Raw genomic sequence first — 27594 nt, forward strand, 5'->3', positions numbered from 1 at the left:
ATGTATTAGCAGATTAGCAGAATCGGTTCTAGATCTTGGGTGCTCGGATAAAAGTCTAGAGATCATCGGGAAGAGTTTCAGAGGTTTTTTCCTCCGGCCATCAGCTAAGTGATTGAAACTCGCGATATAGAGCAGGAGAACAACCCGACCTGACTCGCGATATCGTGGCACAGTGCCCCCCTCCACTCTTAAGAGTACCTCGCTTCGTCTCTCGTAGATGGCAGAACGTGATGATCAATAGGAAGAGCAAGCCTCGACTGGCCCCTCCACGTCGTCGTCGCGATGCACACCTCTTTACGGAGTACCCATAGGTGATATCTAAACTTCTGCCCATCAACCGCGCTCGAGTATCTCTTGGCGTTGCGATTCCCATGACGGGAGTTTAGTGTGAGCCACTCCGTCGGACACAGGGAACCTGTCATCGCGCGCCGCAGGGACCAGGATTGTTACAGAGTATACTTTCTGTCAACGGATCACGAAGACCAATAGGGCTCCTAGCACGGGTTGCACAGCCGTTGACATCTTTAACAACTTGAGACGAACATCGACGGGGTTGTCCATGTTCACCAATGCCGGGGAAGCCGCGCCGCGATCCACTTCTCGCAGGACCTCATCTTTTAGAGTTTCTGGTAATGGAGTCGTCTCCCCTTAACTGGGAGACTCCTTAACCGGGGTTGTGGGATCATCCAAATCGCTGTCAAAGCCCAGGCCGCGCCCGCGCGGTGAGATATAAGTCTCCGTCCCGCCCCATCGTCGCGGGATGGACATCGTGAGCTTTCGCCAACTATCTGTACTCACCACAGTCACTCATTCCGATTCTCGGCATCTACTCACCCGACGCAAATTGAACCGCGAATCTGCAGTGCCGACGACCGCCGTAGATATTCGACAGCCTCCCTCCGAAACGAATAGCAACAATGGCCCGCTCGACCTTCGCACTCCTTGCCGTGGCAGGCCTCGCTTCAGCAGGCAGCCTCCTGGCCCCGCGACAGGATAACGAGACGAAGGCTGCGGTCGACATTACTGCGCTGAACAAGAACGTCTCGGCGACGTCTGGGTCGGGCGCTGTTAGTGCTGCGGGAACGCTGGCTCCGTTTGGAGGGATCGGGGTTGGGTGTGGGATTAATTGGGCCGAGGGGCAGTCTTTTGGAGGTGAGTTTTAAGAGTCTGGGGAGGTTGAAGAATATTGGGAAATCTTGGGGGTCAGATGCAATTGATAGGATGTTTGGATGTGGTGTTTCACAAGAGAAGCAACACGCAAGAGATGGGATTGGTTCTGATTGTGGAAGTCTCGACAGGCGGAAAGGGGTGGCTTGGGGGGGGGGATGAGAGTTCTCAAGCAATCTTTACGACTTCGGAGTGATCCAGTGAGCTGACCAACTCGACATCACAGGTGGCCTGCAATCTGGCTCTGAAGCCTTTGGTCTCGGGGGTGGGTTCACCATCACCAAGGACACGATGAACATTGGTCTGGGCATCGGCATCAACCCGATCAACTTCAATTCCAGGTAAGCAAAAACCAACTCAAATCACCTCATTGCGACTGGCCACTGTGGTTCCGGATTCAGTTAGGTCCGGAACCTGAACCAGAGGGTTGAAGGGCTGAGGAGGGCACCAAAGGCCCACGATTTCTTCTGGTTTTTCCTCCTTGAGAAGTTAGACAATGCTGACACCTTGGTCAACACAGCGTCAGTTACGAGGCATCGACCAACGGCACTGTGAGCCTGGTCTTCACTTCGACTTCGGCGATTAAGTGCGAGGAGACAACTGTTGATGGGGTTAAGGGCGTCAAGTGTACTTCATCCTAATGTGTCTACTTGGGTAGCCTGGATCGTAGTCCATATGCTTTAAGCGTGTTCTAAATTAAGACAACTACTTGCTATTGATATTCCACCATGTTGTGAGAACCTCAGTGAAGATATGACCAGCCATATTGAACCATCAAGCATAGCCCCGTGATGTCAAAGAGTGTGGCTTGGTACTCGAGTTGAGAGTGATTGTAGAGAGGACCTTAAGACGTTGGTACCGTCCTAGCCGGACAACGAGATCCCACGACAACGATGAAGATCCGCTCCTTTGGTTAAACTTTTGCAGACTGCACGGGTTCCTGGAAACTGTGGGGATGGGGTTTGGAAGGGCCGGGGTACTCGAAGGTGTATGCTCAGAGAGTGATTGACGTCTCTCGATGTCAACGATGACCCAAATGGATGGTGACTTTAATTCACTAACACGGCTACTTTCTCGGTGTTGACACCCGGCGTGCTCACACCCTGAGCCAATAGGTTGAGAGTATAATGAACAGAATTGAGGATTGTCACATTTTCAGCCGCCCAATCAGGCATTTTAGTCAGACTTCAGCTTGATTGAGGGTAAACCATCTACTCAGCAGAGTTTGAGGTCATTTGGAGACCAAGTGAACCATTTTATCCAAGTTCTAGAACCCATCTTCAATACCTTTTTGTCCAGTTTACTGATGGTTGTTCTATCTCCGGAAGCTATACAGCAGACAATATAACAGAAAGACATTCCATATCTTGGAAGTAATCTTCCCTTAATCCTCCCATCCACAACCCATCTTTACGTCAATACATCTGCACATGCCGCTTCCCAACTTTCCATACAAACAACGAATAGTCACTTCTCCTCAACCAACCTACAGTCCCCCCAGAACTCTACTCTCCTAGCCCACTTTCATCTCACTACTTTACTCTCTTAACCCCTCTTCACCTCTCTCATCATCCCTCAACCGTAGTCATGTATACCATCATGGATACCTGGACCGCCACCGCCACCACTACCACAATGACGGCGTGTAAGTCAGTCGCCGCGACATTTTTCTCCACCACCGCCGCCAAGCTCTCTCATCGGCGTCGCCAATACAACACCAAATGGTGTGATGGCGCTGATGGGAACAGCGACTACGACTTCTGCGCGGTCGAAGACGAGGAAGAGAAAGAGAACGAGAACGAGTGCTGGTGGGAAGACTCTGTGACCGAGGACTATGACATGCTGCTGGAATTCTCAAACGAGGAACCTCACAAACAGAAACCTCCCGTTCCCAGCATCACGCTCACAACCACTGAGGGCAACGTCTTCTTTGGCAATGCCATCCCGCAGGGGGCATGTGCCCATCAGTCTCGCGAGTCCTTGAACCTGCAAATTCAACACGCCGCCAACGCAGAGACCTATCTCTGTCCCGGCAATCGGAAGCAGATCCGCGACGACAACCGCCCTTGGCAGGAGGAGGAGGAGGAGTCAGAAGACGTATCCTGCCGCCAAGACCTTCCCGTTCCCAGCATCATGCTCACCACCACTGAAGGCAACGTCTTCTTCGGCGATGCCATCCCAGAAAGAACATGGTGCACCGAGCCCCGCGAGTCCTTGAACCTGCGCACACAATACGTCGCCAACGCAGAGACGTTCCTCTGCCCAGGTGACTGGAGGCAGCTTCGCGAAGCCTACCGCCTGTGGCAGCAGCAGGAGTATGAACTGGAGCTGGAGCAGAAGCGGGAGCAGCAGCAGCAGGAGGAAGAGGAGGAGTCAGAAGACGAGCTCCTTGACAGACCCCTTCCCGTTGTCGACATCGTCCTCACCGCCCCAGAGGGCGACACCCTCACGGGCGACGATATCCCAGAGGGAAAATGGTCCCAAAAGTCACAAGCGTCTCGGGATCTGCGCAAACACTACGCCGCCACCGCAGAGACGAACCTCTGCCCGGGCAAATGGCTGAAGATCCGCGAGAACAACCGCCGTCAGCAAGCAGAAGACGCGGTACTCGCAGATGAGAAGCGCGAGGAAGCGTTATGCCCCAAGGGCAGCGGCAGCTGGCGGAAGCGCCTCACGTGCGTTAACGCACGCAGCCAACGACGCCAGGCGAGACAGCAGAAGCTCGAGGAAGCGGAGCGGCTCTGGCTAGAACAGAAGGAGGAGATGGAGGAGTTTGTGGCCTGTCGGATGGCCAAGGTTGAGGCGCTTGAGAGGATTGGCGCGGCGAGGGATTTCCCTGCTTGGAGTAGGAAGATGGATCGGCAGCAGGAGGAAGGGATGAGGAAGCTCAAGATGTTGAGGGAGGAGCTTGAGAAGGTATTTGAGGGGGATTACGAGGAGCAGAATGAGGTTGAAGAATGAGCATAAATTGGCTCTCCCTTCAGGTCTTCTTGGGTGCCACAGGTATATTCTGCTGGGTAATAGACGGCGAAGATGGCCATGACTTACGGCGTTGGCAGTACCTTATTTTGATGAATTGACTTCCCGTTTACCCCTCCTAACTCTCAACCTACATCCGTGCGATTCTTTCTTCTCATCAGCTGAGCGCAATGGATGAAGATCTCTTACGATTCTCAGAGGCACCTGAGATGGATCAGCGCAGTGATGACTCGCAATTACGAGGTGGTGAGTAGCGGCCGCTTCAGCCACGCGGGCGAATTCTTCAACGCGGCCGACCTCCACGGCCTTACAGAGCTCTCCGTAGATGGTCATGATGACTAAAGACAGCAGTCCAGGCAGAACGGGATCAGACAGTGAAGTCCAACAAAAATGACCCAATGTCTCAGTTACGGGTTCTCCATCTCCAAGAGCCATGCGGATGTCATTGTTCCGGTGTTCTTGCGAGCGATGTGATGGTTAGAAAGCCTCGTCGATATGAATGTTCTGCATGGGTTTGACCTGGACTGGTTTGCTTATCCTATTGTCGAACACTTGCCATAAGAATCAATGGCTATATCTGCCTCAGCACGGTTTGTCTCGTAGTTGATGGTCTACTTATGCCGTCCATGAGAGGCGGCCTTTTATCAAAAGTGTTCAATGTGATTTGATACCGAGCCTCTTCGGGGCGGATTGCCTTTGTATGTCGTTGCGCAGAGCGGTCCACGTGATTTGAAATCGTCTCAAGTCGTGTTTGCATGTACAACATGTGCATCATCTGACGCCAGCATAGCAGGCTTGCACGATCCCTTTTCCGTGAGGGAGTAGACGGGAATATGACGATAGGAGGCCTCCTCCATCCTGTACCCCAAAACTCTAAAGACCGGATGCTCCTCAGCTGGCCTTATATGCATCAACAAATAGAGGAAAATGCCAGTGCTTCCGAGGTTTTGCTTGTTCACCCAGCACCAGTCCGGCTTAACAACTTGCACCGATACCACTGCCTCAGATGTTTGTTGGCCTAGTGATGATGTTCTCTATCCAATGCTTCATCCTATCTCATCTTTCGAGGCGCCTGGGGTAAAGAGGAGGTTTTTCCATGCAAACGACGTCAGACAGCCAAGCTCATCGTCGATCCAGGGTCCCGGGATGTCTTGGCAGAGCGTCAGTGTCCGGGGAATGCGGGGGAGGGCGAAGCGTTCGTTGGCTGTCTGAGGAGTAATAGGTGCCTAGTCACAAGCAGCACAGAATGGCAAACACACCAACCCCCATTTGATTCGATTGAGCAGCGAAACTACTGCACTGGGCTCTGACAAACAATGGCGATGTTGCTACCACTCGCGTGACTGATATGCATGACGAGAACATCTCACTGAAAAAGGATTAAGAGGCAGACCCGCAGTCGCGCCGGTCCAAGGGTCCCCACCACTGAAGAAAACCCGACCGATCGACCGAGCGGCCAATCCGCGTCGGCCGGCTCCCAACGTCGACCGGGGCGTGCGGGGCCCTGCCAAATGGGAACGCTGCCCGTCTTTTACGGTCTTTCCACTTACCTGACCTTACCTCAGGTAGAATTCCATCACCTCACCTTGCATCTCTGCTGATACCTCTGCCTGCATTTCATCGTCCGATTCGACACCTGTTTCGCACAAGAAAGTAACGTGCTTTCCTTCGCTTCCGTCCTCATACCACACCCCAAAGGCACTCAAGCACCTCACTTTGGACGACCACACCCACTTCGGGAGTTGCAACTTTGACCATCCCCGGATCTTCCAGCTCGTTCCTGTCCCGTTTTGGCTCTTCCCCGCCATCACTGTGCAGCGACGTCACAACATCCCAGCTACAGCCGTTCCTGTATACACACTGTCACGAGCTAGCAATCAGAATAGTCGCGTGGTTCGATCCTCATACCTAGACGAACGGCAGGACGGGGGATTTTAAAGACAGACTTGGTCGCACACCCCACCGTCTGAAGACACGCCACTTTTGCGGTCTTACACCCAGCTTGCCTACCTTACCTTACCTTACCTTACCTCTCATCAGGTAGGACCAATCTTCGTCCCTCACTTTTCTGAAACACAAGCCCCGAGCTTCTTTTCTCGTGCTGGGCTCTGTTCGTATATAAAGCCATTTAAGATTTCCACTTTTTTTAATATTTATACCTCCCGCCACGACAATGGCACCTGAAGTACTTCAACAATTTGCCGTAGGTGGAGGACTCCCAGTAACCAAGATGCAGGACCCAAAAGAGAAGTTTTACCACCATTTTCAGGAGGAAGTCATCAGTGCGTTACAACCCTTGGAAATAAGGACCGAATAGATCGACTGATCTTTCCCTGGGCCAAATGCTGACTTACGAACCCCGCACCCAGGTCTACAAGAGCAGATCGACAATGTGAGCTCCATATCTCAGGTCGGTGGTGAGAGGCAAGACGCCATTGACCACATCCTGGCCGGGATATCAAATCTCTCCAACGAAGTCGCCGACGCTTCCGACTATGTCCCCTCGTACGACCAACGCAACTACGCCCAGGTGGGTTTTGAACCCCCAATGACTTACTCAGCATTGATTGAAAGTATCAGATCACCGCTGACACCCCTCACTCACCAGGCCGTCAAAGCTCTCACAGACAAACTGAATGAGACCACGGCCAAGCTGGCCCCGCGTTCGCGCTTCCAATTCAAACCCCGCGGAGCGAGCTCAGCAACCGCCAACAGCGACCTAGCCACTCCCAAAAATGACCCCCGTCTCATGGTAGGAGCAAGCCTCGCCGACCCCCTACCACCCTCTCGGGGCGGCCCGGTCATCGCTCCCCCCGACTCAAGCCAGCCGACAGAGACAGACGGTCTCGGCGACCTCCCCAACTTCCCCAAGAACTACAACGAGGAAATGGCCCGGCCGAGCGCCACCAAAGTCCGCAAACCCAGCTTCTCCACCGCAAAAGACATTGCCGTATTCGGCCAGGACGGCCTGCACATCATCCTCCCGTCCTCGGCGTCGCGGGCGACGAGTTCCGGCCGCTTGACCGATCTCAAGGGTTGTGTTGTCGACATGTCCATCGCGCTCTCGGGCCACACCTCGTTTGCGAACCTGGCGCTCAAGAATATCGAAAGAAGTCTTGTCGTTGCTGGTAACGTGGCTGGGCCGGCGCATATCACGTGCGTGTCGGATAGTATCATCGTCGTCTCTGCCCGACAGGTGCGTATCCACGAGTGTAGGAATGTCGATATCTATCTGCACTGCTCGAGTCACCCGATTATTGAGGATTGTTCGAATATGCGCTTCGCGCCGCTGCCGCCTAGCTTTGTAAGTACAACTCACGCACCATACTTTTCCCCCTGATAGGAGCGGCTGCTAACTGCCGAGCAGGATACCACAGAAGACCCTACCAAGAACCAGTGGGATCAAGTGGACGACTTCAAGTGGCTCAAGTCGGAGCCCAGTCCGAACTGGAGCGTCTTGGCAGAGGAAAAGAGGTTGCCCGAAGAGATTTGGACAAAGGTTGTCCCGGGCGAGCGCGGCAAGGATTTGCACGATATCCTCAAGGCAGTCGGGGTTCAGAAGCATTGAAGACCAGACGTAGATTGCTGTCGTGTGGTAGGGAGAACGTTGCTGGGTGAAGTTCCGGATTCGAGTCCTGGCTAGGAGTTTTAGGAAGGCCGCTTTTCTTTCGCAAGGGATGCATGATTACGGCGCAAGAAAATAGCGTCCCTTTTTTTCTTCGGTGCAAAACTCGTCGTTGGTGATTCGCATTTCGGGTATCATAATAAGTTCAATCTGGCAAAAATTACTTTTCGTGCAACCTCTCTCCCCCCTCCGCTGGTAGCTTCTCGTAAACGCCCCTGATTTCATCCTCCCATCACTCCGTCTCCATCTTATCCCCCCGTCCCCCCTCGTCATGCCCAAACTTGACCCCCGCATCCCGTAACCGATCCAGCACCTCGCGCTGCATTCGTATCCTCTCCTCAAGCTCTTTAATCTCCTCCTCCTGCTCGTCGACAGTGCGCTCCATATCCGGGAGCGTGCGCATCTGCGTACGGGCGCGCTGCAGCTTATGCTTCAGGGCATCGGTCTGCGCGGGGACGTCCTTCAGGGAAAGCGGCGCATTGGGGCTGGCGGCGGAACCAAGGGGGTTGGGGGTCGCGCCGGGGCCGGTGCCGGCTGGGGTTGCGCCTGTGGTGAGGCCGCCGACGACGGAAGAGGAGCCCGAGGTTTGGATCGCGGTTCGGAGGCGGGTGAGGATGCCTGTTAGTTCGGTGAGGGTGTCGAGGGCGTCTGGGGAGAGGGTTGGGGGCAATTCGAGGGGGTGAGGTGGCATTTTGGGTGGTTTCGGGGTCTGTAGATTGAGGGGAGACGTCTGCGCTTTTGATAGAGGTCTGATGAGGATTTTCGGTGAAACAGGTGGTTTGTGAAGAGGTATCGGGCTATTCTCAGCCTCGCGGTAGGTGTGCGATGGAGAGGAATGTTCGTTGGCTGTGTGGCCGAGGCTCTGAAAGTCAATTAACGACGAGGAGGAGTTGGTGGGATGAGGTAAGGTGTGGTAAGGTGAGGTATAGTTGCTCGGTGTGCTCCGTCCAGGGTCCCGTCGTGTCAAGCTGGAACGGCAAGGGCCAAGGGGGGGAAGCTCCGCTGGGGCCAGGAGCTTCCACGGGCGTTTTAGCGCGACAGCGATTGGTAGCTAAAAATTGTTGAAAGTCAACAGAGGGGCAGCCGGGCAGCCCGCACCGTTTTTGACAGAGATGACACGGTGCAGTACACAAAAAATACTGCGGTACGTACAGTGTGATTACGGAGTGCAACGGCACGGATCTATTATCGGCGATACTATGACATAACCCCCCACCAAACACTGACACCAGATAAAACAGCCCAGCGCCGGCAAAGCTCAGGAAATAGAACAGGTACATTGGCTGGGCTGGGCTGATTCAATCAAATCTCCTCAACCAGCACTTCTCTCACCACCACCGCCGTAAATAAAAGTCTCCATCCCCCGAGAAAATCACGCAATTCCTTGAACTCTCTGCTTTTATCCATACCCCTTCTGTAAAAGAATTTGCTGCATAGACAATATCCTATTCACCATGGCTAAGACCGACCAGAAGGCCTGCCTGAGTACGTCCAAAGATCTCCCTCCAGACCCTCCGTGCCCCTCCTCGAAACCCCGCGGTGGTGGTGTTGGTGAAGTTGCTGGTGGTGGTGTGAGTGTCGAGACTGGCCACCAAATCCAGAACGCGCCAGCAAGACCAATCCCCTTGCCTCCTCTCCAGCAACCAAAACCCAAATCCAATCCCGATTACATCCTCACCCTTGCCTACATCATCCTCTATCTCCAAGTCGGCTGGCTAATCTTGTGGATCTTGCGCTCCTACAGTCGTGATTGATGGCTGGGGTGTGCCCGGCGCCGACTCCCCCAAGGATGGCGACGCCATTACCAACGCAAAGACCCCCGTCATGGACGACTTTGCCCAGAGCAAGACCGGATACTGCGAGCTCGACGCCTCCTCCATTGCCGTCGGTCTGCCCGAGGGTCTGATGGGTAACTCGGAAGTTGGACACTTGAACATTGGCGCCGGCCGTGTCGTCTGGCAGGATGTTGTGCGCATTGATCAGACCATCAAGGAGGGCAAGTTGCCCGACAACGAGATCATTAAGAAGACGTTCGAGGGTGCCAAGAACGGCAACGGCAGACTGCACCTCTGTGGTCTCGTCTCCCACGGTGGCGTGGTGAGTTCAGATTCTGAGCCTATCCTTCCCCTTCGAAACTACACGATAGACTAACAACCCATCTCCCTCCCCAGCACGCCAAGCAAGAGCATCTCTACAACCTCCTCAAGGCCGCCAAGCAGTACGGCGTCCCCGAGGTCTACATTCACTTCTTCGGCGATGGCCGTGATACCGACCCCAAGTCCGGCGCCGGCTACATGGAGGAGCTCGTCAAGACCGCCAAGGAAATTGGCATTGGTAAGATCGCCACCGTCGTCGGCCGCTACTACGCCATGGACCGTGACAAGAGATGGGAGAGAGTCCAGATCGCCCTCGACGGCTTGATCAACGGCAAGGGCGAGGAGAGCACCGACCCCGTCAAGACCGTCAAGGAGCGCTACGCTCGCGGCGGCGACAAGGACAAGGACGAGTTCCTGACCCCCATCATTGTCGGCGGCGATGAGGGCCGCATCAAGGGTGAGTAGACCTGCCAACTGGCCCAGGAAAAAGCTACTAACAGAGACACAGACGACGACACCGTCTTCTTCTTCAACTACCGATCCGACCGTGTCCGCCAAATTACCCAGGTGCTCGGCGACGTCGACCGCTCTGTCCTCCCCGACTTCAAGTTCCCCAAGATCAAGAACCTCGTCACCATGACCCAGTACAAGGCCGACTACCCCTTCGAGATCGCCTTCAAGCCCCAGCACATGGGCAACGTCCTCGCCGAGTGGCTCGGCAAGCAAAACGTCGAGCAGGTCCACATCGCCGAGACGGAGAAGTACGCCCACGTCACCTTCTTCTTCAACGGCGGCGTCGAAAAGGTCTTTGCCCTTGAGACCCGCGACGAGTCCCAGGACCTCGTCCCCTCCAACAAGTCCGTCGCCACCTACGACAAGGCCCCCGAGATGTCGGCCGACGGCGTCGCCGACCAGGTCGCCAAGCGCCTGGCCGAGCAAAAGTTCCCCTTTGTCATGAACAACTTTGCGCCCCCCGACATGGTCGGCCACACGGGCGTGTACGAGGCCGCCATTGTCGGCGTCGAGGCCACCGACAAGGCCATTGGCAAGATTTACGAGGCCTGCAAGAAGGAGGGCTACGTCCTCTTCATCACCGCCGACCACGGCAACGCAGAGGAGATGAAGTTCGCCGACGGCAAGCCCAAGACATCGCACACCACCAACAAGGTGCCTTTCATCATGGCCAACGCCCCCGAGGGCTGGAGCCTCAAGAAGGACGGCGGCGTTCTCGGTGATGTCGCGCCTACCGTCTTGGCTGCGATGGGTCTGCCCCAGCCTGAGGAGATGACTGGTGCCAACCTGCTGTCCAAGGCATAAATGAAGTTTTTGTACTTTTGTGTCTTGGGTTGGGCGGGATGTGGTTGTGATGGAGTTGAGGGTGTGTCTTTGGCGAGCGGGTTTTCATAGGGGAAAAGAAAAAGTTGAGAGGGTGAGTGCCGGCGTGTGTTGTAAAGGTTTATGATGACAATAGACAACCCTAAAGTTATAGAAAATGAGAACACGCTTTGATGACAGATATGTTGATAATGACTTTCTCGCGTGAAGGGAGGTTGAATGGGGGGCAGGATCTTGGCTGGGACCAAGGCTGCGATGGGGGTGTCATTGCATGACAACTTGAACTTGTCATACTCCAAGGTTTCTTGTTCCTTCAACAACATCCGGATGAATGTGGGGGACAGTCGTTGAGGAGTAGCCGTGGACGTAATGTCTCTGTCTGCGAAAGACTATCGAGTTTGGGGAGTTTTTGTCGTCGGCTACACCGAGGTTATTCTCACCACCCCTTTCCATTGGTAATTTTTTTGGTAGCCCGCTGAGGTCTACGATCTCGAAAATGACAGGATGAAAGGGAAACTTTTGCAGGACATGCTTGAGGTAAGTGCTGCCCGCACTAACGGTTCCGTTTCCGGGATAGAAATCGTCGCGAGATTCAATTGGGAATAGTTGTCAAGGCTTTCGTGTAAGGGTGTGTAATGCGCTTTGCTTGTTCTCGTTGCGCATCCCCCATTATGAATGATGATCTTGTAGATATGGATATACGCTTAGATAAAGCACGTAGACATCAAGACTTTGCGTCATCGGACTTTTAGAACCTTATACCTGACGTGCTGTATGGCAGATGGAGTATGGAGTTGATACGCAGGTGGTGCTCGTGGGCTGATAGTTGTGTGTTTCTTTTGAGAACCCTCTTAAGCTGTAGTGCTTGATTTAGTGATCCAAGTAGACGTACATGTCTCAGACTTTTACCGCGTACCAGTCTCTTGACATGGGGCGAGGGGTGTTGCACGAGGTGTTCCCTCTCAAAGCGCAGGGGAGACTACCTAGACAAGGTACACAAGAGCATGAGTCTAAAGACAACTCCACTCAGCCGTCTATGACTATAGCCGACGGGACTCCTAGGTTGTTTCGATAATCTAGTCTGTACGACTAACTGGGCCTTTATTGGTCAAGCTCCAAGTTTCATTTACCGTTATGCGCTTGTAATAATACGCGAATAGTATAATACGAGGCATTTCATATTTTCCCCTACAGACCATACGAGATTACCTTGAGTTAGACGTTCGACTTTTATATCATGGACGTCATCAATAGCTTGTATCACTTTTAACGTTGTGACTTTCTATTTGAGTTCCGTGATCTGGGCAGTATTACTCTTCAGCCATCCAGGCAGAAACTCAATAGACCGGGGTGGGATTTCAAAAAACATGGTTTCCACGAACTCCATCGCTGATCGCCAGAGTCAAAATCGACGACTACTGGAAGGACGATCTCAACTATGAAGGCGCAAGAGAAAGAGGCAAGGTGAAATATCTGTCAAATTTACATCATCGCCTGCTTAGACTAGTTAAAATTCACTAATACGTCATGACGTGGGTTCCACCGTTAATAGACCAAATATCACCCGTAATGTACGCCGCGTCGGGCGAAATCATAAAGGCCAACAGCGCGCCAACCTCCTCCAGCTTGCCCAGTCTCCGGAGCGGGACCCTCTTGAGTCCCTCCTGCATGGCCGGGCTGGCGGCGATGCCCCTCTCGAGGGCCGCCGTCAGGATGGGGCCGAGAGCGACGGTGTTGCAGCGGACGTTGTCCGGGCCGTAAGTCGCTGCCGTGTGCCGGGTGAGGGCGTGCACGGCGGCCTTGGAGGCTGCGTAGGCTACGCGGATAGGTTCCGGTGTGCCCATGTAGTGACCGCCCATCTTTACGTTTGTCAGTTTTCTCAGTTCGTTTTGCTGGTTTGCTGTCAAACAAGATGAGGAGAGGGGGAAGTGACTTACACTAGAAATATTGATAATCGTCCCGCCCCCCGCCGCCTTCAAATGCGGCAGCGCATACTTGGTCGTCAAAGCATACCCCGTAGTATTCACCAAAAACGTGCGCTGCCACACGGCGGCATCCATATCGAGCACCGACTTGTCCTGCCCCAGGTTCTGCGGGCTCAGGTCGGCGCCAATGTTGAGCAGGCTGTCGAGCCCGCCGCCGAGCCACTCGGTGCCCTGCGCAATCAGGTTCTTGATGGATTCTTCATCGGACAGGTCAAACTCGATGACGAGGGCGCTGCCGCCTGCGGCGGTAATTTCCTCGCCGACCTGCTTCGCGGCGGAGATGTTGATGTCGGCGACGACAACCTTGGCACCGCGCGCGGCGAGGAGCTTTGCGGTGCCGGCGCCGACGCCTGTTGCTGCGCCGGCTACGATGACGCGGAGTCCCTCGACGCTGGCCATGGTGGTCTGTTTTGTTTGGGAAGGGGTTGGAAAGGGGGATTAGGGGGTATATGGGATATTTGGTGAGTCGAATTTAAAGATGGAATAAGACAGCGATTTAGAGGTGCAACTTTCTGCATTGACTCGTACTTTCAGAATTTAGCTATCGCTTTCTTATATGTCGAATGCTCTAACCCATCGAAACTATAAAGCAGCTATTTCGTACAGCTTTACGAGCTTATACACTGCTTGCTGTGCTACCTGTGCTGCTATGCTGTTACAACTTACAGACAAGTTAACAAGGCAGACTCGGGATCGCATCGTTACAACCCCGGCAATGCGGAACCGAAACCGAGACCGGGGCAGCGTCTCTATTCTTTAAGCCTTTGTGGTTTCATTGGCGCGCGGGCGGGGAATTAACAACGCTTTTTCCCGCCAAATGCTGGTTCGGCCCAAGAGCTTGGCGGGGGGGGGGAGATGATCACCCAAACTTGACGGATAGCTCCCCCTCCAACTCCTGTCCCTGACTCCTGCAAGATATGCTTCGCAAAACACACGCCATGCTATGGCTGCGGCACATGTCTGGCACCTTTTCTGCATATCTTGATTATACGCGGATAGCCTGAGCAATTAGAATGCCCGTCTCCAAGACCGTAAGATCCAATGAGAGAGTGGGAAATCGTAATCCTACCCCCCTTTCCTTCGCCGAGGTCGCGTTTGCCCAGGATCCCCCGCTTGCTTCAAGCTACCCAGTCCTACTCATGGGATAGAAACCGAGAAAAGGCAAGGCAGTGCAAGTTGCATATGCGAAAAGAAGGTTTGGGCAAGCTCATCTGAACCGTGCCTTGTCGAACAAGACCTGTACCTGTCACCCTATGTTTTGATGAGACGGCTTGGACGTAGAGTCCGAGGAGGTGGAAGCGAGGAAGGGGGGTGGAAAGGGATTGGGCGAAACGAGTCCAACGACTTATATAAAACCACCAAGGACGTTCTTCTCAGACTCCCCGACGAAGAAACAACGACACTTTCCCTATTCTACCCCCTCCTTATCGTAAGCTTGTCTCCCTTTCGACCAGCTCTTACTTCTCCTTGACAACGCTTCATCTCATCTTGCAACGATGGCGGATTCTTCGGGCGCCGCGACCGCGGTCGCTACGCTGTTGGAGCGCTTCAGCTCGACCTCCTCCATCAAGCTGATCGCCTCCGCCGTGGCCCTTGTCTTCACAATCCTGATGGTCATTGACAAGTTCGTCTCCGCGCCCGTGGATCCCCGCGAGCCCCCCGTCGTCAAGGGTCTTCTCCCCATCATCGGCCACTGGATCACAGTGAACACTTCGTACCCGGGTGTCTACGAGAAGCTGGCGTAAGTAACTTTCCATATCGCCTTAGACCGGGTACGCCTTTCGAGGGCAATACCCATTAGAGGTCATCACAAGCAAAAAGCACGGCACTAACACCAACTCCCACCACATACAGCAAACGCACAAAGCTCCCCATTTGCACAATCCCCGTCCTCGGCAAGAAAATGTACGTCATCAACAGCGCTCCGCTTGTCCAGAGTGCCATGCGCAACAAGACGCTCGAGTTCGGCGCCCGCATCGAGGAAATTGGCCGCGCCATGGGCATCAACCCGGAAGTCACCCACCGCCTCGTCAAGGAGAACGCCGTCGAGGAGATTTCCCGCGTCACCATCTCGGCCCTGTCCGGCGAGAACCTGCTCAAGCTGAACCTGAGCGCGCTCGACTACATTGGCAGCCGCTTCAACGAGGTCAAGCCTGGTAGCCCCGAAAAGATTGATGATGTGTTTTACTGGGCTCGTGGGTTGATTGGTGTCGCGACGACGAGGGCTTTGTATGGCGAGCATAGCCCGTTTAACAACTTGGAGCTGGTTGACGCTATCTGGTACGTTTTCTCCGTCTTTCCTCATCACCAACTTTTCCCACCCCCACTGTGAGTGATGTAGCTGACATTCTCGGCGCAGGACATACGAAAGCGGCATGGGCAAGATGCAATACGGCTGGATCTCCAAAATCATCGCCGGCAAAGCTCTCGAAGCCCGCAAAAAGATCGTCACCGGCCTCGTCGGCTACTACATGCGCAAAATGGACCAAGGCCCAACCGTCTCCGCCACCATCCGCGGCCGCGCCGAGTTCTGGCGCGGCTTCGGCCTGTCGGACATCATGCTCGGCGCCATGGACTCCCTCCCCGCCGCCTCGACCGTCAACACCGCGCCCTCCATGTTCTGGCTCATTGTCAACGTCTTTGCGAACCCCAAGTACCTCGCCAGCGTTCGCGAGGAGGTCGAGGCTTCCGCCGCGCTGGCTGTGACTGCTGAAGGCGGAAAGCGCGTTGCTACTATTGATGTTACGGAGCTGGGTAAGTCGTGCGCGTATGTGGTTGCGTGTTATCGCGAGACGCTGCGCTCGGAGAATACTGTTACTGGTAGCCGGACTGTGACAAGCAAGGATACGACGATCACGGACCACGAAACTGGGAGACAGTATCTCCTCAAGGAGGGCGTTGAGGTGCAGTGGAGCGCGTCCGTGATGCACAAGAAGCCCGTCTGGGGTGAGGATGGCGAGGCGTTCAACCCTGAGCGGTGGCTTAAGAACACGCCCGAGATTGCCAAGGGCTCCAAGGAGTCGTTTGTACCGTTCGGTGGTGGCAAGCATCTTTGCCCTGGTCGCAACTTTGCGTTTGCCGAGTTGTTGGGCGCTGTGGCGTGCCTGGCTGTCGGGTTCGAGCTTGAGGGCGTGCAGGTGCCGGATCATGAGATGCCGTTTTCGACTTCGGGTCTCCGGTCACCGATTTATGGAAGCAAGTCTAGCAAGGCGACTCTTTCGAGGCGGGCTGGTTGGGAGGATGTGGAGTGGAGATTCAAATAGAGGATCGAGGTGTTTCTTGGTAAGATGTGTTGATCTTTCTAGGGGTTGATATACATGATTGGCGTACGACAGGGGTCCATTGTGTTCATATGGTATGAGACTGAGATAAATTCCACAGGCCTTTTCTTTTTGTTCCGTCTTAGCCATCACAGGTCATCTCGCGGTACGGTATTATCATCTCGACTTGTGACTTAGACCAAAAGAAACGCGGTCTCGACGAGTTCAGGAGCGTTAAGCCTTCGTCTCAGCTTCGAGTCCAGCTCCTCGATATCATCAGCGTTCTCTCCCCATCCATGCTCTTCGTCACCCCAGTGCATGATGCCATCAGCATAGCAGCTCCCCACCATTGTGAAGCGGTGCACGCCCATGATGCTCTCCATCTGATGGACCCTCGAAGACTCGGTATAGATTGTCCCGACATGTTTTCGTAACACATAGGGCATGAGCCCGCCTTCAAGAACACAGATTTCATCTCCCACACACATGTTGCCTGGGCCCAGCCCAATGAGACCTCGATCTGTAACGAACAATCGGTTTCCGGCGGCCATTGTTCGAACGGTGTCTTCAATCCACAAACCCTCGGCCCGGTCTTGAAACCAGGCGAAATCCTTGGGTAAACGGGCGAGTTCGTACGATTCACTGACGTCCAAGTTACCACTCCACTGCTGTCCGTCCCCGGCTAATGATGTTGAAGCGTCCGGTTGAAACCGCAATTTTGGCTCTTCTTTTGAGGCCATGGCGACGATTCCGTATCCCTTGGGGCAAGTTGCAGCCGTACTAGCGAAGTCCCGTGAAAGATCTTCATAACGATTCATTAGCTCAAGTGCGCCTACGTATTGCCTGAAGACCCAGTAGGAGAGTTCTTGTCGCTTTGGAAGTTCAAGTGTACGAAGGGAACCGTCATTATGCCTGAGGATCTGCATAGACATGGATAGGCAGGCTGCGACGGTCTCAAGGAACGGTTTCCGATATATTTGCCGCCCTTTTGGTCTCCCGTAAGAGGCCTGAATCTGGACAACGGCCTGGCCAATGTTTGAGAGATCACTTCGAATGACCTGGCTGGCGACCCCAATGACGCTGCAAGCTACGCCTTTGATAATCAGGGCAGATCGCTGCATCTTCTCTCGAAAAGGCGGGCTTGACGTATACTTGATCATAGTCGGGAGAGAATGCACAGGCTTCCACTCGTCATCGTCATAGTTAAGCAGAGCTTCCAAGTGTTGTCGAGGTAGATTCCGAACTGAGTCCTCCCGGGATATCGACCGGAAATGCTGAAACCGTGCACGACCTGCATTGTATCCCAAGACTGTTGCCTCTTGAAGACGGTATCTCCTTTGATCAAATCCTGAAGCCATGTATTCAGATGACCAATCTGGTACCCAAGAAGGAATGTCTTTGCGGCTCTTGGCGAGCAGATCTGAGGTTGTCATCCAGAGAAGACCAGTATGGCGGATGATCTCAAAAGCTGCATGAGAGAAGACCTCACTGACATCATCTTCATAATCAGCCTCGATAGTCATCTGATTGTGCTGAAAAGGTCGTCTTGCTTTCATATCCTCAGCAAGCTTAAGGAGAGCGAAGATCTTATCCCGCGGCTCTGATGATTTGCGGTGGCGGAATCTTCTTAGAAGCCATAGTAGGGAGCTGCTTGTAGTTGCGCTGAGGACTACCTTTTCTTTCGTCCTTCCCAAGCGGCGAGCAGGACTGATTGGGGTGATCTTGTCGGCCAAGAAGCGCATGACTCTGGCCAAGTCGGGATGTTTTGCCGTGGGTGACTGCAGATATCCTTGGGCCGCCTCTTCGATGTAGCTAAATGGAACCGAAGCACGACCGTAAACAACTGTAAGCTGTCGAGCAGCGCATGCCTCCTGAACAATCCACATCCGATTCCACCAGTCGCTTGTCGCAAAGAGTCGCATTCTTTCAATAACCGGCTGCAGCTGTGCATCGCTAAGGTTGTGTTCCACGTTGTATTGGTGTAAGGACTGATCCAGGCGCATCATCTCGCGCCCAAAGGGACTGCTGTAGAAGAATAGCATGAGCAGGCTGAATAAATACACGATCTCTTGATGTTCTGTGAGCGATGCCGGCACAGAATCTCTCAATCCGTCTAAGTGATTCTTAGGCTCTGAAGTCCAACTGTCCAACGGCTCGAAGTCGACCAAGGGATTCTGCCCAAGCATTTCAAAACTACGTGAGTAGTCCTTGCGACTTCGATCCAAGCCGTCTCCGATATAGGCCGTGACTCCCATGGCCGAGCCAAAGATATCGTGCATCCAACCAACTTGTTGGCCCTTTTCTGTAGCATCATCTTGGTTGATGCATATGGAGTCGACCCAGAGAGTGATTATCTCTGTCTGTCTTCGAACGGAGCGCAAAGCCCTGTCCAGATTGAAAGTGATCTTGTGAATCTTGCCGTTGACGCTGACTTGATTTGATCGCTTCGAACTCCCCCATGCGTAGGACAAAGCTTGATACTTGTGATCTCGATCGGCCAGATATAGCCTAGATTCAAGGTCGTCAAGCCATTGTCCCGGAAAAAGCTGGATGAGTCGAATTTGATTTGGCGCAAGTTTCTCGTCATATTTGAAGGTCGACATCATCTGAGCCAAACAAGCAGTCAATAGGACGACCTCCTGGTGGCTCAAGTGATGATCAAGAAGCGGGATGCTTTTGAAACGGCAGAAGAAGACGATGAGATAGGCAGACATGGGAGAGGCCGCCAAGTCAGCCTGCATGCCGCGAGCCCGCTGATTGGCGTGGGAACATTCTTTCGAATTGTCAGGATCATAGAGGGATGCCGCATCGTGGACAAGCTAGAGAGTGAGCACCGACACGGCAGTCTGTCTGAATTAGCATATTCAATTTCAGAGTGTAGCAAGAAGCCAAAACAGCATTACTTCTCGGAAACTAAGCTTGGTGGTCGACGATGGAACACATATCGAGAAATTGAGAGGAATCGGTGATGTTGAATGAGCACCCGGGTTTTGGCGGGGAACTGGACAGGGGTCTGGAGTACCCCTCCTCAATTACATAATCCAGCTAAGGTAAGGCAGCCACACCTTGGTCCGTGCCCGGGGAACATCACGAAAGGCTGCAATAATTTTTTGGAGCTCCAGAAGCTTCTTGGGCCACGAACAGCACAAGTACAGCCTCCCCCCGCGACGACAAACGAACCCCGAACATACTGTCGAGTGTATCCCCTACAGCTGTACTCGTCGCATCGAAGTAATCGCCCAAAATGTCGTTCGGAGGCCAGACCCCGACCATTATTGTCCTGAAAGAGGGTTCGCTACCCCACCGCCTTCCCCTTGCCGACCTGGAAACTGTGACTGACGAGCATGTTGCGCAGGAACCGATACCTCTCAGGGCAAGGGTCAGATTGTCAGCAACATCAACGCATGCTTGGCTGTCCAGGCCACGATCAAGTCTACCCTTGGTCCCTATGGAGGTGACCTCTTGATGGTCGATGCCAACGGCAGGCAGACAATCACCAACGATGGTGCTACTGTTATGAAGGTTGGAAGGACCACTGAGATCAGTTTGAGAGTGTCATACTGACGCGCATCTAGCTCCTCGACATCATCCACCCCGCAGCCCGAATCCTCGTCGATATTGCGAGATCACAAGATGCTGAGGTCGGTGACGGCACAACGTCCGTCGTCGTCTTGGCTGGAGAGATCCTAAAGGAGATCAAGGAGCACGTCGAGCAGGGCGTCAGCTCCCAGGTTATTATCAAGGGTCTGCGGAGAGCGTCTATGATGGCCGTCAACAAGATCAAGGAGATCGCTATCGACACCAACGAGAGCAACAGAAGGGAAACGCTCGGCAAGCTGGCGGCTACCGCCATGACGAGCAAGCTGATTAAGCGCAACACCGAGTTCTTCACAAAGAGTAGGTTTCGATGCGCTCATCTTGTAGCCCATATGCTAATCCGGCGCAGTGGTCGTGGACGCCGTCCTCTCCCTGGACCAGGACGACCTGAACGAGAAGTTGATTGGCGTAAAGAAGATTCCCGGCGGCTCCCTCACCGAGTCACTATTTGTCAACGGTGTCGCATTCAAGAAGACATTCTCCTACGCCGGTTTCGAGCAACAACCCAAGTCTTTCGAGAAGCCCAAGATCGTGTGCTTGAACGTCGAGTTGGAGCTCAAGGCCGAGAAGGACAACGCCGAGGTCCGCGTCGAGCAGGTGTCCGACTACCAGGCCGTTGTCGACGCTGAGTGGCAGATCATCTACAAGAAGTTGGAGGCTATCTACAAGACGGGCGCAAAGGTTGTGCTCAGCAAGCTGCCTATTGGCGACTTGGCTACCCAGTTCTTCGCAGACCGCGACATCTTCTGCGCTGGTCGCGTCACAACTGAGGACATGGAGCGCGTGGTCCAGGCCACCGGCGCCACCGTCCAGTCCACATGCTCAGATATCCTCGCGGAGCACCTGGGTACCTGCGGCAGCTTCGACGAGCGCCAGATCGGAGGAGAGCGTTTCAACTTCTTCGAGGGCTGCCCCGAGGCCAAGACCTGCACACTCGTCCTCCGTGGCGGTGCTGAGCAGTTCATCGCCGAGGTCGAGCGCTCGCTGCACGACGCTATCATGATCGTCAAGCGCGCCATCAAGAACCACACTATCGTCGGTGGCGGTGGTGCCGCCGAGATGGAGGTCTCCGCATACCTCCACCGCTTCGCCGACAAGAACATCCCCCACAAGCAACAAGCCATCATCAAGAGCTTCGCCAAGGCTCTCGAGATCATTCCCCGCCAGCTCTGTGACAATGCCGGTTTCGATGCCACCGACATCCTCAACAAGCTGCGCGTGGAGCACCGCAAGGGCAGCACCTGGGCCGGTGTCGACTTCATCAACGAGGGTATCGCCGACATGATGGAGCGTTTCGTCTGGGAGCCGGCGCTGGTCAAGATCAACGCTATCCAGGCCGCCACCGAGGCCAGTTGCCTCATCCTCGGCGTCGACGAGACGATTCGCAACGAGGAGAGCGCGCAGCCCCAGGCCCCTGGTCAGCAGCTACCCCCGGGTGCCGCACAGCGCGCTCTGAGAGGTAGAGGACGGGGTATGCCTCGTCGGTAAAGGGGGGTTTTTATGACCGGGTTAAATGAATGAGAATCAAAAAAGGAAATCAAAATTCAGGAATCGATGAAATGGCGTCTGTATGATACCTAGAACTGGCCCCCAGGGGCTTTGGCTTTAAGAAGTCCGAATAGACTGGGTCATTTGTCGTCTGTCATGAATACTTGCTCTTTACTCAAGGATATTTCACTTCGCGAGATGTCGGCACGGCATCCATTCAAATGGCCTAAAGCAGTCCATCATATTGAAGCTTGGGTAGGTGTTAAAAATCGCAATGAAGGCCTTCTAAACCTCCCAGGCCTTGGCTGTCCAACAACTTGTGTTGATTTGGACAAGGCAAGCTAGCTCAAGCTGCCTGGGAGGGTGTCGAACATGCATCATTCATGCCCTCTCTATGCTACTCTGCAGGCACCACATAAGTGGCTATAGTTTATAACTCTGGGCTGGGCCGGTGTCAAAAATGCAGTGTCGGTTCGTCGCCCCTTTGTGGTTCGCAAATTCGGCGACCATGGTGGTCGCCTCAAGTGGCCACTCTCTCTGTGCGAGTCACCGTCCAATTGACAATGATTTTCAAATCCGGACTAACAATGAAAGCCTGGGGAGGGGTTAAAAATGCTGTGAATGGGCAAAGTTGCAAGACACGATCCCCTCTCTGTTGTTCTGTGAATATATGAGAATGAACGCTTTCACACTACGTCTTATCAAGATTGGGCGTCGCCTCAGCAAGCCTCCTACGTTGTAACTCATAGCCCCAGCCTAGATAACAGTGTCTGGCGGTGGAGCAGAATTTTAACCCCAAGACTGAGGTGCCCATGGGAGAACATCTCTCTATTACATCTCAATGAGAGCGTCACAAGATGACGCGACTGCCTTTAGAAACGTGTCGAGGTGGACAAGTCATGTCCTCAATCACCAGCATTTATGGACTCTACGTACTTCCGAGAGCTATCTTGCTTCCCTACCAGGTGATGCGTCTTACGACAGTATATCCAAATCTTCCGTCTCCTACAAACAAACATTGAGTCTCCGACTAGATGATGTAAATAAAGATTCCCGCACTCCAAGGACCCCCCTCCCACTCGAGTCCCAATACATTGACATCGAGAGCTGTATAAGGTAGGTGATTTCGGGTCCGCAGAGAGTGTCGATGACACCAATGGCCAACCTCCTGGCCCTCTCCAATTTGCGAGTGCCTTGACGGCATTTCAAAATGCAGTGAAGCATGCCCTCATTCGTCCTGGCCCGAACGACGTCGTCAAACAATCGACCCTCCACGTTCACGCCTCACGTATGTGTTAGAAATGCAGTGAATCTCGCACTCTCCCCTGGGAATCTCATCTCCCTCTCTCATTCGTTAGGCAAAACAGAAAGATCGAGAGTGTGTCCGAGAGGACCCCGATTTAGTCCACCAGAGGGAAGTCCGGGAGGGGGCTAAAATTGCAGTAAAGCAGTGTGCCTATTGGTTATTGTGTGTGCCACATCAGGATGGATGCATTCAAGAAAACTTCACCCACCAACCAGCATCCTGACGTAATCACTAGACATTGGCCAGTAAATGGAGGATAAGCAGGCTCTCCATGATTCATTTGAGTTTTCATACATGTCTTCTGGAGGCAACATAGATATCAAATGAAGAGACTGATGTGCCCAACTGAAGAAAATCACGGTGTATGCTCTCGACACGGCTCTCGGAAGCCAACCTACAGACCAATGCTAGATGAGAAACCAGATTCACTCAACCGAATTCTCTGCGCTTTACATAATAACTTATACCAGAGGATATCTCCTACAATGTCATCTACAAAGCTCTCGTCTCTCAAATACCAATATGGTGATAAAAGCTTTCCTCACCGCCCGTCGTCCGGGGCCAACAACTGGAATGAACACCTCAACCGGTTGAGCAATACAAGGAAGAGGCAGCCGGCCTAGCTTTGGGGGCTCTCCTTCTCATCGAGGGCTTGGTCTCGACACTGCCACCTTTGCTGAAGATGTTTTGCATTCCGCAAGGTGGAACCCCGAGGTCACACGCACCGGCTCTCATGACGATTTCTTCTTCACTCAGGAATGTAATCTCAAAGTCGAACATAGGAAAAGAGAAAGGCCTCGTAACCGCTGTTGGCGCTGTTGGCGCTGTTGGCGAGTCACATATTGTCAGCAGTCACATACGTAAGAAACGACATATTGAATCACAATCACAGTCACGCTTGGTCAAGCAGGTTCAAATCCATCCCAAATTCAATTCATCGTATCTCTTCTATCGCGTAATCCCAGAACCCAACCGTGGCGAAAGGCACACTCGGCCGCCCAGCGCCAAAAAAATGTCGGGTTCATGTTCATTCCAAATCCCACTGCCGTATACCAGAAAAATAAAAGCCAGAAATCGCCGCTGATCGCCGAAAATACCCAAGTCATTACCGAAGAAACCCCCATAAACCGAATATTTTGATACCCCTTTGTGATAGTACATCCATCCAGCGAACGAAGAGCGTCGCGATAAACCCGTCGTCATTACATGGTCCCGTGGCGGGTGCTGAGAAAGACCAAGATCAAGCACAAGCGTAAAGCGTCATAACGTACACGTTGCTGAAAAGAAGAAGTCGTGACACCGTCCTACACCTTTCCGAAAGGGAACCGTTTCGCCAAAGAGTGTGTTATCCATTATGAGCTGCCGAAGAAAACATCATCGTTGTTCGTGAACATGTTGACTGGGTCGTCGAATTCTTCGTCAAACTTGCTCATCATGAGCATGTTGGACTCACGGTCAAACTGAACTAGCCCATCTTCGGTTGTGAAAGCCTTCATGTTCATGAATTCTTCATCGGGATCGCCGCCCAGGCCTAGGCTCGAGATGCTGGTGTTGCCGATGGGACCAGCATTGCCTCTCATTCCAGCCAGCAGTGAATCATCGCTGAAACCAGAATGGTTGGGCTCAGCGTCGAAAAACTGATTGGGCGGTGGCGATGAAGACTGGGAAAGTTCCGGTGGGGTGTTGTACTCGCTCTTTGCTGGTGATTCTGGTTGCTGGGGCAACGAGACGGGTGCCTCCATCAGGGCCTCCGGGGACACATACTCGGAATGGTGGCTCGCAGCCGGGGAAGTCTCCAAGCGCGAATCCCGGTGAAGGCGAGGAGGAGAGGAAGGCATAGGTGCGGATGAGCTTGTGGTGATTTGAAGGGGCATGTCGAAGTTTCGGCGTTCGTCCATGTCGCCCATCTCGAATTGGTCGTCAGACATCATGAAGTCGTTCTCTGGAGAGTTGACCGCAGAGCTATCTGAGTAGCCGGACTGCGATGAGGTAGAGGCGGTCGACTTGTTCTTGGTCCTTGTGCGAGCCGACTTATTGACGCGCTCGTCCATCTCGGGGCGGTGCTTGCGGGGACGGCCGCGCTTCACAACCTTCTTGACGATACCATCAAACGCTCCAATGCACATGCCACGTTGGCGATGGCGAGTAAGGGCATCGTGGCGGGCAAAGCTGTTGCCGCATTCGCAGGGATAAGGCTTGATGCCGGTGTGGATCTTGGCATGTCGCTTCAAGTCGTGCTGGCGAACGAAGCACTTCTTGCATGAAGGGCATTGGTATTGGCGGTCGTTCAAATGGGTCTGAACGTGGGATTTGATGTTTTCCTTGCGTCCAAACTTCTTGCCACAGTCTTCGAAAGTGCAAGTCCATTTGCCATCTGCGGCATCGGGCCCAGTGATGTAGTTAGCAATGTCATCGAGTGTGACGCCGGTTTCAGTCTTGGTTTCCTCAATGTTGATGCTTGCAATGCTCGCGGCACTGGCAATGCTGGCAAGAGACTCAGTACGGCGATGAGGTGAAGAAAGGCGAGAATCATCAAAGGATCTGTCGTCAAAGGATCTGGAAGGCGAGATAGAACCGATGGTCATGTTGGGGTGGTGGAGATCAGGCCGGTTGTCAAATGCGCTGTGGAAGTTCATGAGAGGAGTGTGGGGAGTCGAGTGCTGGGACATGTCGGAAGAAACTTGAAGATCATCAGAGAGGCCGTCGTAGCCCGGAACCTCCTGGATCTTCAGGAACTCGTTGTTGAAGTTGTTCATGTTCATGAAGTCCGCAGTCGGGACAACCTGGTCGTACAGACCATGGGGGATCTGGGGTTGTTGTTGAGGGACCGTCATGACGTTCTGCTCCGACTGCTTACGCATCTCCTCAAAGATGTTCTGAGTGCGCTGGTTGGACTTCCTCACGGGCTTGAGTGTCTCCTCCATGGACTCGTCGTATCCCTCGGCGAATCGACTCGGCCTGGCTGACATGGGCTCGTGCTTGACGGCCCGGTCGTGGGGTGTCTCCATTGGTGTTGGGGGGAAGTAGTCTAGATGGTGTAAGTGACTGAATGACGATGAGTTTAGTGAGAACATACTGTTTGCATCCTGGTGTGGTGGTGTCATTGGTCTTTGCATCTGTTCAACGCCCATAGTCTCGAATTTGTTGACTCTGTCCATGATGCCGTTGCTGATTCTCCGCGAAGACCGCCTTGTGCTTGCAGTCTCGTCCTCTGAGATCCAGCCCTGAGGGGTGTTGGGAGTGTCGCTAAAGTTCATGAACGAAGGGGTCGAGAGAGCACTGTCAGAGCCAAAGAGCTCAAAGTCCTTGTTGCCTCCCATGTTCGCGCCGTAGACCTGCTGGCCCTTGGCCATCATGTCGTTCATCTGGTTTCCATACTGATTGTACTGGATGGGAGACGAGTCGAAGCATGTGGCGTCGAAGCGCTGGGTCTGGGGCGTTCCATGGGGGGACATGAGGTAGTTTTCATGGTCATTGGAGGCCATGTACATTTGCTGTCTCCGGTGAATTTGTTGTTGTGAGTGTTGTCGAAGGTGTGCCTGCTGGCGGGGGCCCGGGCGTGCTTGAATGCGTTGCTGCTGCGCTTCTCGCAGTACATGCTGCGGTTGTGCTAGTCCTGTGTTAGTAGTCATACTTACCGGTGCAAAGTCCTGCCTTCTTGTGTCCAGGCTGAGGCCTCGGCGGTGGCCGAGAGCTCGTTGGCGCTGGACATTTGGGGGCAAGGGCTGGATCTTCACTGCTTCGAATGCCGTCGGTGTCGAATTTTGGCGTCGGTGTGCTCTGTGACGGGCATGAAGATTGCTGGTTTGGGGGTTATTGGACAGCATTGTGTCGCAAGGTTGAGTCCGGAAGGGATTGTCGTCGGTCGGTTGTTGTCGATGGGAACCTATGGGTCCGAAACTGGAAGAGTGTAAGTTAGCTTTTTTGTGATATTGATATTGCGACGGCGAGACTTACCTCACGCAGCGCAAGCAGAAGTGCCGGGCTAGGGGGTAAGAGAGGTTGTGCTCAGTCTTGGTAGACTTTGCGGGTTAAACAGATGGTATCTGGTCTGTACGCCTTATTCAGGCGAGGTAAGAAAGATGTGAGAGCTCGGAGAGCGTGCTCTCTACCTAGGCAAAGGTGAAATTGTCAATTGGCAACAAGAGAGGTTTTGGTTAGATACGCAGGAAGGTCTTGAAGATCTTCTTGAGTAGCTGTAAGTGGTAAGAGTTTGTGTGGTTTGTGGTTTTGTGGTCTTGAGAGGAAGTTGGCAGTTCAGCCGCGCGGTGGACTGGTAGATGGTTGTCTTCCTGCAGTAGTGGATTTGACGGGAGGGGAGGGGAGGAAATTCAAGATTCCACTCTGGAGATAATCTGGGTGGGTAGGAGAGGTAGTAGTAGTCTGGAAAGACGAGGGACGAGGGAGGAGAGCGGCAGTCAAACAGACACAGACCACAGGCCAGGGAGTATAAGCCTGGAGTTTGGTGGGTTGGAGGGGGGAGCTGTAACTGAGGAAACCATCTCAGACCAGGCGACAAGCGATGCGATGGGCCGTGGTGGTGGTTACCAAGGCGTCATGGGCTTTGTTGACGTCGTCTCCACGGCAACGGGCGAACTCGCGCCTCAAGCTCCCCCAGGGCAGGTCTCTCTCTCCCGCACCTGCACGGCAGCGGCACACCTTCCCCCTGCATCCCTTGCCCCTGCCACATCCAGTGGTGTGTGCCAGTGCTGCACCTTCTCAGCTGCAACGACCGAGACGGCGCTACCAAGTACCC

At 53.6% G+C, this 27594-nt stretch overlaps 10 protein-coding genes across 10 annotated transcripts; 6 read left to right on the plus strand and 4 right to left on the minus strand.

Annotated features, from left to right (window-relative positions):
* Nucleotides 1-917: 917 nt before the first annotated feature.
* Nucleotides 918-1808, plus strand: BDP55DRAFT_633569 (uncharacterized protein; the record flags this gene model as incomplete). The annotated part of the gene is made up of 3 exons (XM_060572574.1): nucleotides 918-1152; nucleotides 1394-1508; nucleotides 1688-1808. 3 exons carry the CDS (start codon nucleotides 918-920, stop codon nucleotides 1806-1808), a joined length of 471 nt encoding a protein of 156 aa, XP_060427966.1.
* A 545-nt stretch (nucleotides 1809-2353) lies between these two features.
* Nucleotides 2354-4179, plus strand: BDP55DRAFT_747116 (uncharacterized protein). Its single transcript, XM_060580564.1, has one exon. The coding sequence runs from the start codon at nucleotides 2755-2757 to the stop codon at nucleotides 4126-4128; it is 1374 nt and encodes a 457-aa protein (XP_060427967.1). The 5' UTR covers nucleotides 2354-2754; the 3' UTR covers nucleotides 4129-4179.
* A 2140-nt stretch (nucleotides 4180-6319) lies between these two features.
* On the plus strand, nucleotides 6320-7714 carry BDP55DRAFT_555448 (tubulin binding cofactor C; the record flags this gene model as incomplete). Its single annotated transcript, XM_060569496.1, has 4 exons — nucleotides 6320-6428; nucleotides 6516-6676; nucleotides 6755-7450; nucleotides 7514-7714. 4 exons carry the CDS (start codon nucleotides 6320-6322, stop codon nucleotides 7712-7714), a joined length of 1167 nt encoding a protein of 388 aa, XP_060427968.1.
* Nucleotides 7715-7845: 131 nt separating this feature from the next.
* On the minus strand, nucleotides 7846-8551 carry BDP55DRAFT_195114 (RNA polymerase II transcription mediator complex subunit 9-domain-containing protein). Its single transcript, XM_060565906.1, has 2 exons — nucleotides 7972-8551; nucleotides 7846-7947 (listed from the first exon to the last, which is right to left on the minus strand). The coding sequence occupies exon 1, from the start codon at nucleotides 8460-8462 to the stop codon at nucleotides 8004-8006; it is 459 nt and encodes a 152-aa protein (XP_060427969.1). The 5' UTR covers nucleotides 8463-8551; the 3' UTR covers nucleotides 7846-7947; nucleotides 7972-8003.
* A 389-nt stretch (nucleotides 8552-8940) lies between these two features.
* On the plus strand, nucleotides 8941-11381 carry BDP55DRAFT_668656 (2,3-bisphosphoglycerate-independent phosphoglycerate mutase). Its single transcript, XM_060575245.1, has 4 exons — nucleotides 8941-9256; nucleotides 9516-9868; nucleotides 9943-10324; nucleotides 10376-11381. The coding sequence occupies exons 1-4, from the start codon at nucleotides 9226-9228 to the stop codon at nucleotides 11182-11184; spliced, it is 1575 nt and encodes a 524-aa protein (XP_060427970.1). The 5' UTR covers nucleotides 8941-9225; the 3' UTR covers nucleotides 11185-11381.
* Nucleotides 11382-12719: 1338 nt separating this feature from the next.
* Nucleotides 12720-13895, minus strand: BDP55DRAFT_747140 (short-chain dehydrogenase/reductase SDR; the record flags this gene model as incomplete). Its single annotated transcript, XM_060580565.1, has 2 exons — nucleotides 13140-13895; nucleotides 12720-13061 (listed from the first exon to the last, which is right to left on the minus strand). The coding sequence occupies exons 1-2, from the start codon at nucleotides 13584-13586 to the stop codon at nucleotides 12720-12722; spliced, it is 789 nt and encodes a 262-aa protein (XP_060427971.1). The 5' UTR covers nucleotides 13587-13895.
* Nucleotides 13896-14683: 788 nt separating this feature from the next.
* On the plus strand, nucleotides 14684-16450 carry BDP55DRAFT_695057 (prostacyclin synthase; the record flags this gene model as incomplete). Its single annotated transcript, XM_060577424.1, has 3 exons — nucleotides 14684-14928; nucleotides 15042-15467; nucleotides 15547-16450. The coding sequence occupies 3 exons, from the start codon at nucleotides 14684-14686 to the stop codon at nucleotides 16448-16450; spliced, it is 1575 nt and encodes a 524-aa protein (XP_060427972.1).
* A 1028-nt stretch (nucleotides 16451-17478) lies between these two features.
* On the minus strand, nucleotides 17479-19050 carry BDP55DRAFT_526906 (heterokaryon incompatibility protein; the record flags this gene model as incomplete). The annotated part of the gene is made up of 1 exon (XM_060567818.1): nucleotides 17479-19050. A coding segment is annotated over one exon (1572 nt), but the record flags the coding sequence as incomplete, so codon positions are not given.
* A 641-nt stretch (nucleotides 19051-19691) lies between these two features.
* On the plus strand, nucleotides 19692-21532 carry BDP55DRAFT_633577 (T-complex protein 1; the record flags this gene model as incomplete). The annotated part of the gene is made up of 4 exons (XM_060572575.1): nucleotides 19692-19737; nucleotides 19803-19969; nucleotides 20023-20344; nucleotides 20394-21532. The coding sequence occupies 4 exons, from the start codon at nucleotides 19692-19694 to the stop codon at nucleotides 21530-21532; spliced, it is 1674 nt and encodes a 557-aa protein (XP_060427974.1).
* A 2524-nt stretch (nucleotides 21533-24056) lies between these two features.
* Nucleotides 24057-26834, minus strand: BDP55DRAFT_195217 (uncharacterized protein). The gene is made up of 3 exons (XM_060565907.1): nucleotides 26796-26834; nucleotides 25915-26738; nucleotides 24057-25866 (listed from the first exon to the last, which is right to left on the minus strand). The coding sequence occupies exons 2-3, from the start codon at nucleotides 26663-26665 to the stop codon at nucleotides 24191-24193; spliced, it is 2427 nt and encodes an 808-aa protein (XP_060427975.1). The 5' UTR covers nucleotides 26666-26738; nucleotides 26796-26834; the 3' UTR covers nucleotides 24057-24190.
* Between the last annotated feature and the right edge of the window lie 760 nt (nucleotides 26835-27594).

This window comes from Colletotrichum godetiae (genome assembly GCF_030913485.1).
Source record: "Colletotrichum godetiae strain CBS 193.32 chromosome Unknown BDP55scaffold_28, whole genome shotgun sequence".
Classification (NCBI taxonomy): domain Eukaryota; kingdom Fungi; phylum Ascomycota; class Sordariomycetes; order Glomerellales; family Glomerellaceae; genus Colletotrichum; species Colletotrichum godetiae.